Source organism: Pediculus humanus, genomic scaffold (genome assembly GCF_000006295.1).
Source record: "Pediculus humanus corporis 1103172107561 genomic scaffold, whole genome shotgun sequence".
NCBI classification, from domain to species: domain Eukaryota; kingdom Metazoa; phylum Arthropoda; class Insecta; order Psocodea; family Pediculidae; genus Pediculus; species Pediculus humanus.
In genome coordinates, this window is record NW_002987176.1 from 102,431 (window position 1) to 111,866 (window position 9,436).

General features: G+C 28.1%; 1 protein-coding gene across 1 annotated transcript; it reads right to left on the bottom strand.

Moving 5' to 3' along the window:
- Positions 1–3,378: 3,378 nt before the first annotated feature.
- Phum_PHUM211000 (Bromodomain-containing protein, putative) lies at positions 3,379–9,119 on the bottom strand (the record flags this gene model as incomplete). Its single annotated transcript, XM_002425556.1, has 14 exons — positions 3,379–3,509; positions 3,617–3,736; positions 4,663–4,836; positions 4,945–5,236; positions 5,517–5,705; positions 5,790–5,940; positions 6,174–6,319; positions 6,706–6,807; positions 6,902–7,192; positions 7,752–7,871; positions 7,964–8,197; positions 8,458–8,652; positions 8,759–8,986; positions 9,081–9,119. 14 exons carry the CDS (start codon positions 9,117–9,119, stop codon positions 3,379–3,381), a joined length of 2,412 nt encoding a protein of 803 aa, XP_002425601.1.
- Between the last annotated feature and the right edge of the window lie 317 nt (positions 9,120–9,436).

Sequence of the window (9,436 nt, forward strand, 5' to 3'; positions counted from 1 at the left end):
TACATATACATACATACATACATACATATATGTATATATATATATATATTTTTTTTTTATTAAAAATAAAAATAAAAATTTTTACAAATCGAATCATTCACATTGTCTGCATTCTCTAGCCAGCTAACAATGTCATGTTCGTGGTAGACACAAGTCATCCGGCTAAAAATTTTACAAAAAAAAAAATTTTTTTTAAATAATAATAATAATAATAATAATAATAATAATAATAAGAGTTCTTTCTTTCTTTCTTTCTAAGGGGTTAGGGTCATCATTATTTTAATCAATTAATTTTCATTTAATATATATATATATATATATATATACATATAATTTTTTTTTTTTTTTTTTCAAATGTTGGGTAAATTTTGAAAGCAGCCTCGCGTAAAACAGCAATTAACGAATTTAATATATAAATAAATAACTAAGGAATGTTTTTTTTTTTTTTTTTTTTTTTTTTTTTTAAAATTTGTGACTTATTTTATCGCGTTACAATGATTATTATCATTATTATCATCATTATTAATATTATTATTATTATATGCTACAAGTTCCTTTCTGATTTTGCATTTTATTTTATTATAATAATGCCTGGCAATAAGATATTATCAAAACAATGAACCAAATCATCATCATCATCAACATCAACAACATCATCATAATCATCATCATCATCATCATTCGCAGCAGCTCGTCTTCGACAAAATTATTATTATTATTAATAATAATTTCATTATTAAAACTATAATTATTTTAATTTAATCTATTTATTTATTTATTTATTTATACGACACAGGAACCAAAAAAATCTAAACCAATTTGTGTGAATATTGATGGACGGCTGACTACTGATCCCTGACCCCAAACCACAATCTGCACTCTTCGATCAACTACAAATTTATGAAATGATGATAATAGTTGCAACTTTTTTAACAAGATACCTGTACGCTCACAGGTATCTCTTGTCGAAAAGCTTTTCATCATAATATTTATATTTTAAAAGTTGCAACTATTATTATATTAAAACAGACTTACCTTTGACAATGGCTGTGACTGAATACTGAAAATTCTCTAATTAATTTACATTATTATTATTATTATTATTATTATTATTATCATTATTATCATTTTAAATAGCATTAAAATAAATTATTTTATAGAAAATAATTTTTCAAGTCCAGAATGCTTACTAGTAATTATATTAAACGAGTATTCAATTTTTTTTTTTATTGGGGCGCATACGAATTCGTACGCCCGAAAAAAAAAAAAAAAAAAAAAAAAAAATTCAATTTTTTTTTTCAAAGCAAAAGCTCAATTTATAATTACTTATACATATCGATATGATAAAAATTAATTATTTTCTAACTAATAAATTAAAAAATTATTATTATTGCAGTCGAACTAAATTTTGCATGTGATTGGGCCAATTTCTTTTTTATTTTGAATTCCCCTCCCCTCCACCCGCTTTAAAATCCCCTTGTTTCCTAACGGTAATCATTAATTGAAAAAAAAAAAAAAAAAAATACAATTTAAAGTCTGACAAAGAGATCTCGGTGGGAGGGGGGGGGAAAAAACAATTATGAGAGATGTTGTAACTCAGGTACTTAAATAATGAAAAGTAGGTTCTACTTCCCCCCCCCACCGCTCTTCACATAAGCCACCCTATTGCGACATGCCCAGGAGTTTTACAAGGGTACGGGTGGTTCCCGATTATATTCAAATCCATACCGGATCCCACACTCCTCCCGTTCAAAGGAGGGGTAAGTGCGTAACCGCATTTCTCCTGGGTCAACAAAAAAGTACTTGAGTAATATTACAAACGATTTAACATAAAAATTTCACTGCTGCCAATACCAAAAAAAAAAAAAAAAAAAAAACAAAATGGTTCTTTTATTATTACTTTTGTAATTTGTTTCAAAAAAATTATTTATTTTCCCTCTCCCCCCCTTCCCCCGCCGCCCCTAAACATTACTTACACTTATTCAAATACTATTTTTTGTTTATAAGGCCCAAAAATGCAAAAAAAAAAAATTATAACTATAAAAAAAAAAAAAAAAAATGAACACAAATGATGATAATCATTTAAACGTTTAAAATGATCGTTTTCGTTTCATATTTTTCAATATTATTATTATTATTATTATTATTATTTATTCTCTTTCCTTTTTAAATCAGATCTAATTTAATTTAATTTAATATTTAATACTGAGTATAAATAATTCAAAAAAAAAAAATTTTTTTTTTTTTTTTTTGTCTTTCTTACAGCAAACATTCTGGACGTAAACAATTATTTAATTTCGACCATAAAGGGGAAAAAAGAGGCAAAATCCATTTTTACATTTTATAATTTAAAAAAAAAAAAAAAAAAAAAAAAAAAAATGTCCAAACAACATAACAATGATAATTTTCTATGATTAAAATGGTTTTCACCTCTCTCGTAAATTAATTTTTTTTTTTTTTAAATAAACATTTCATTATAATTCTCGTTGTAATGCCACGTGGTTTTTACAATATGATAACGCAATGAATCGACACGCACGCACTTTTTCCTTTTTGTGTTTTCATTCTACTACTAATCGAAAAAATAAAAAATTTAAAAAATCAATCAATCAATCAATCAATCATGGAAGAAAGCAAAAAAAAAATCGAAAATCGAAAGTCTCTGACATCTTTCCTCCCATTCAATTTTTCAAAATATTGTTTTTCTAGAAAAAAAAAAAAAAATCCCTTCCCCCCCCCCCGGGCCACCCCCCAACCAGATTTTCAATTCTTTTACTTTAAGGCAATTTAACAATTCCAAACATTTTAGTTTATTCCCCCCGCCCCCGCCCCCGCCCTCCTTCCTTCTTTTTTTTAATTCACGACTTACGAAATTGTACAATTTACTCGTTTCAAAAAACATTATTAATTCTTAATAAAAAAAAAAAAATCAATAATAATAATAATAATAATAATAATAATAATGATAATAATATTGAATAAAAGCAACTAAAATATTGTTTATTTAAACACAACATAAAAGAATACTATACAAGATTCAGCCCTGACTGACACTGAGGAGTCGCACTGTTTTTTTTTTTTTTTTTTTTTTTTTTGTTTTTCCTTCCCTATTCTACTACCACGAAAACACGAAAATGTTTTACGATATAAAAAAAAATAAGAAAAATTTTTTTTTTTTTTTTTTTTTTTTTTCATGAAAACCCGTTGAAATTTTTTTTTTTTTTTTAAGTTTTCAATGCACGTTTCCCTGATTTTTTTTTTTTTTTTTTTTTAAAAAAACCACGTCAAGCATTAGTCATTTGTTTTTTTTTTTTTTTAGGGGGGCTTGGTGCGATAATTTTTTTTTTTTTTAAACAATTCTCGTTTCCCGGGCCCACACTAACCTGCTTCCGAGTCACTTGAATCGCTAGAACTACTCGATAAACTCGAACTCGAAGAATCAGAATCACTAGAGCTAGAACTTGATGACAACCTAGATTGACCTCCGACAGAATCTCCTTTAGAACCAACTTCTAAAAATATACGAAAAAAAAAAAAAAAATTTAAAGTAAATGATAAATGATAAAAAAAAAAATTTTTTTTTCTCGTTTTATTCATCCATCCATCGATATCTAACCTTTTTTCGCCGTTTTTCGCGGTGAGGCTAACTGTCCGGATACGTCCTGAAGTCTTTTTTCTAATTCCAATTTCTTTTCTGCCATTTGTTCATCTTTAGATTTTCCAGACGGCTTTTTATCTGTTGGAAAAAAAAAAAAACAGTAATAATAATAATAATAATAATAAAAGTTATTCTACATTTTCATATAATTATTTATTTTTCGCAATTACGATAAAAGGTATCATTAACTTTTTTGATGAGAGACTTTATGGGTTTTCAAATAAATAAATAAATAAATAATTATCAGAATGGGTCAACATAAAAAATAGTACTAGGTTTTTTTTTTTTTTTTTTTTTTTTTATTTAACTCAATCAACACTTACCAATATCCAATTGTCCTTGATAGCAACACGCAAAAAGAAAAAACATGATTCAAAACAATTGACATTTAATATTGTACATATACGAGAAAAAAAAAAAAAAAAAAAAAATGGAGAATAACAATACAATACTAAAAGTAATTGATTTTTAAATTTATTTTTTTTTAAAATAATTAATAATTATTTAAAATAATATTCGAACGACAAAAATTTTAACGATATGGGGTAACGCATAATATAAAATGTCATTACGTAGTGTTGCTATCAAGGATTTTAATTGACTAAAATAGGGAAAATGTTTCAATGTAACCAACACCAATAAATCCCCCTTTTCCCCTTCCCTTTCCCTTCCCATTCCCCTCCCACTGACAGTATAAGAAGAAACAATGCACAAAAACTTGCGTAAGAATTTATAATTTCCGTCATTGTAAAAAATTTTATGTTTAGTACGCAATTTCAACAAAATTAATATTATTATTATTATTATTAAGATATTAGAAAAATGAAAAATTAAACCACCCCACCCAACGGGGGAAAATCAGCAAACTTGTCAAAAAACCTTTAATTTATATATATATAAAAAAAAAAAAACGTCTTTTTTAAAATATAGCATCATGATGTATTTTTTAAAGGTTTTTCAACACCCCCGATAAAGGAAGATAGGAAAGATAAAAAGAGACTTACATGAGTAGGGCTTACGTGGCTTTTTCCTGAGACAAGATGCTACGTATGCTTCTAATTCTCTGAGTGTTGATGGCTTTAACGTTTCGAAATCGATTTCTATTTCGTCCGGATTTGAATCTCGCAGCGATGGTTCCCGCGATTGAATTATATGAACCACTCGTCCCAACTTGTCTCCTGTTGATAAAAAATACAAAAAAAATTTTCTCATATTAGTAATTGAGCAAATTTTAAACGGAACAATTTCGATTGGACAAAATTAAACAAAAAAAGGTTCTTACGAACCTGGCAATTTGTTAATGTCGAGACTAAGTTGCCTCTTTTCGTCGTACGACATGGGCCTCGCGTTATCCTCATCTTCGCTATCGAAAGCAGATGATGCCGCCAAGTTGGCATTTTTCTTTCTTCCCGGACCTGTTTTCGCATTAGTTTTTGGTTTTTTAGGAGCTCCCGTTCCGGTTGGCGTTTTCGGTTTGGCAGTTGGCTTATTTTTTGGTTTGGGTGGAACGCCGGATACCGGAACAGATTTAACTTCTCCCGGAATAGGCTTCAACTCATTTCCTCCAGCACCAGAAACCTAAATTTAAATTAAAATTTTTTATTTTTGATTTCAATTAAAGTGCAAATTTTGTCAATGTTTTTTTTTTTTTTTTTTTACAACTAAATTAAAATTGAAAATCCTAGAGGGTTCAAATCTACAAATTCGCATGATTTATCATTGAATAAAACTTTAACTTTTTTTTTTTTTTTTTTTTATAGAAAAATTGCTTTTTGCGAATTTAAAATTAAAATTAATCGCCATTAAGCTATCGATCGGTAATATATATAACTAATCTATTTATCAAAAAGCAACGTACTACGTTAGAAATACTAGCCGAAATGGAATCCGTTAAGACAGGCTTTACCTCTCCGGAGGGTTTTTTCTTTTTGGCTTGCAAAGGCGTTGCTCTTGATCCATCCGAAAATTCCTTTTTCTTATTTTTCTTAGACTTTTTATTATGACTTTCTTCTACTAATTTTCTCATTTGCTCTTGCATAGCTTTTAACTACATTTAAAAAAAAAAAAATTTTTTTAAATTATATTTTATTATATATATATGTATATAAAAAATTTCTTTCTTTCTTTTCACCTGTTCTTGCAGTAAAACTAATTTTCTAGCTCTCTCTCGATCCGAATCTTCTTCGTCACACGAAGACTCAGAACTACTTTCGCTTGATCCGCTTGAGGAATGCTTTTCCAAATTTAATGAGCTAACTGGGTCATCAGGTATTTTTGCGTATCTGTAAATAAAAATAATGAAATTAATGGTAGTACATTTTTCCCCCAGATAACATAAATCCGTGAAAAATGGAAAAGTAAAAAAAAAAAAAAAAAGTATCAGTCGCCCAAAAAATCATGGTAATCAGTTGACACGCTAATAAATCATCATAACATAAATTGCAATTTTTTCACAATTAATTAATTATTAGATAAGAAAAAAAAAAAAAAAACAGAAACAAACAAACAAACAAACCTCATTTCAAAGACGTCTTGCAATTTTCTAGCCATGGCGACGACGTCATGGGTAGATGGATTGTACTTATAACAATTTGTAAAAATAAGTCTGACATCAGCAGCAAATTCTGATGCTGTCCTATATTGTCTGTTGTCCATTTTTGTCTTATGAAAAAAAAAAACAAAAAACCTTTTAATAAATACACTTCGATTTCGTAGCAATTATTTTTCATTATTTAATTTTTTTTTTTTTAAAAACGCTTTTCAATAAATTCAATTAAAAATCAATTTTAAAGTAATATTTAAGAAAATAAATAAATTTGAAAAATCTTATAAAATTTAAATTAATTTTTTACAAATTTTATTACATTTTTTTTTTTACAGTAAATTAATTCATATAATTTTCTCAATTCTTTAGGCTTTTTTTTTTTTTTTTTTTTTTTTTTTAATAAACAAACAAGAGAAATGACAGTAATTTTTGGAATTAAATTATATTGTGAACCATTTTGGACATTCAAAATTTTAACAGAATAAAATGACACGAATTTTACCTTAACTGTTCCAAGGTCCATGGGCTTTTTGATTATTTCGTGATAATCATGAAGTCCCAACAGTTCTGCATCGACTGGTTTATAAAACGGCCAAGCATAACCCTGAAAAAAATAAAAAACAAAAAAAAATTTTTTTTCACTGTAATAAAAAAAAAAAAACTAAAAAAAGTTAAAATAATTCATGTAATAAACATACTGCATGTTTTCTAGAAAACAACTCTTTAAGAATTTCATTACAAGACTTGAGCGACTCTGAAAGTTTTTCTTTTGAAGACCCAGAAGTAGGGCCCGAGGGTGGAAGGCCAATAGGAACTGCTGCTGCGAAACCCAAACCATCATCCGATGACCTAGGTTTCTTGATTTGTCGCCCCGATTCTCTTCTTGTAGGTATTTTAGCTGCTTTATTTTCTACTGGTGTGTACAAAGGATCCAAAGCACTTGCTGTGGGAGTTGTAGTATCAGCCTTTCTTTTAACTCCCTTTTTTACCTGGTAAAAAAAATAAAAAAGACTCACGTTATTTAAATTCTAGTTTAATTGATCAACACCTATTCAAGAACGAAAACCAACCATACTACTAAAATAAAGTATAAAAATTTAGTTAAAACGGTAAATTAAAAATATTTTTTTTTTATTATTATTATAAATATAAACAAACTAAATGACAACTCCAAAAAAATGGCGAATTTTTTTTTACTGCATTAAAAAATGTAACAGGAATGTAAAGAACATACCCAGTTTAAATAAAGATATACAGAATTGATTAACATAATTAAAAAAGTTATTATCAATTTTGATTATATCCATCTTGAACAATGTTGGACGTAATGGGATGCATTGACGGCATAAAGCCATAACGATTTTCTTTTTTTCTTTCGCCTAAATTTTCGAATTCCGAATAAAGTATATCTTAAATATACAGTAAAGTAAATATTCTTAAATTTGCGATACAACTTTTGCAAATCGATTAAATAATGTTAGCTTTAATAATATTTTATTAAAAAAAAAAAAAAAAAATTTTAACATGTCACGGGTTTTAAAAAATTACCTTTGCAGGAGCTTGCCGAGGCAACATAGGGGACTGAGACACTACAACAGATGGCTCTCCAATAGTGGATACCGAAACGGCTGGTTGAGCGTGGTAACCGCTTGCAGGAGGTGTGGCCACCTAAAATACATTAACAGAAAAGATTTTTAAAAGAATTTAAAAAATAAAATAAAAAGGAACGCAACTGTTGAAAAAGATGTCTATGTTCAAACCTGTTTAGGTAACGAATTATGAGTAATAGTAGTTGTTGCTGTCGAACCTGGAGGAGTGATTGGAGTTGGAGGCCCAGGAACACTACTACTAACTATAGTAGCTGGTCGGCCTCGATTTCCAGCGTTAGCCGCTGCAGTTCCACTAGCACCCCCAGCTCCAGGTCTTTTTTTTGTTCCTTTTCCCTTAGGTGGCACTGGCTCCAACTCTATTTCCTCCTTTGGCAATGTCGAGATCTTGAAGTAAAATTAAAAACCATCAGTAAGTCGGTTTTTTTTTTTTTTTTTTAGTCATTAAAATACAGACATAAAATAATTGTTTTAACCTAAGTAACATAAATGATTGATTCAGAAAATTAATGTTCAAAAGTTATTAATTTCCCAGTTAATAGAAACCACGAAAATAAAACTTAAACATTTTAAATATTTTGATATTAAATGAAAATCAATTTGTTTGGCTTTGAAAAGTGAAAACGTGAATTGAAATCTTTAGTTACCTTAGTCAAAAACAATTTTTCAACTATCTGAGCCATTACTACCACGTCTTCCTGTGGCTGATTATAAACATAACAGTTAGTAAACATTGTATTGAAGTCTTGTATGCACTCCTTCGCATTCCAATAATAATTATTTTCCAATCTTTTTTTAATTGTTGTTAAATCCATAGGTTGTTTAATTATTCTATGATAATCCTAAAAAAAAAAAAAAAAAAAAAAAAAAGGAAATAAATCAATCAGATAAACTCAAACTATAATTTTTTAAAAAAACGTCTTTTACATTATAAAGAATATTACTTACTGGTAAATTGAGTTTCTTTGCATCGACGGGCTCAAGAAGAGGCCAAGCATATTTATGTGCACAAACTGCTTTGATAACATTTTTCTGAATAAAAGCTAACTGATTTGTCAACCGACCAGGGCGATCTGGTGGAGGTACTACAGGCGGCTGAACTATTCCGTTTACAGGTTCAATAAATGGTTCTATTCGTGGTGGAGGTTCCTTCACCTCTTTAGTTGCGGCAGCGGTCTCCCCCGCCTAAAAAAATCATAATTAAATTATTTTTATCTGTTTTTTTTTTTTTTTAAATAATTTATTATTGTTTGCCTTAAATAATTCTTACATTATTTGCTTCCGTTTGCTGCATTTTATCACCACTCATTTAGAACTGTATGAGAGCCAATAGATGAAGTTTGTTCAGCTTGCCCAACTGGCAACTTCCCCGGAAAGTATGACTCCTGGGCTAGCAACATCTGTAAAAATTTGTAATAACCTCTTTAAAAAACATCATACAAATTAATTTTATAAAAAAAAAAAAAAAAAAAAAAATTATAAAAATTTCAATAACAATTTTTGAGATCAGTTAATACTTGTCTTTATGTCGAAGTAATGCTGTATAAAAATCTTTTTGACAGTACAAGATTACAATTGCCAAACAAAAATAAATAAGTAAATAATAATAATAAGTACTTATTATTA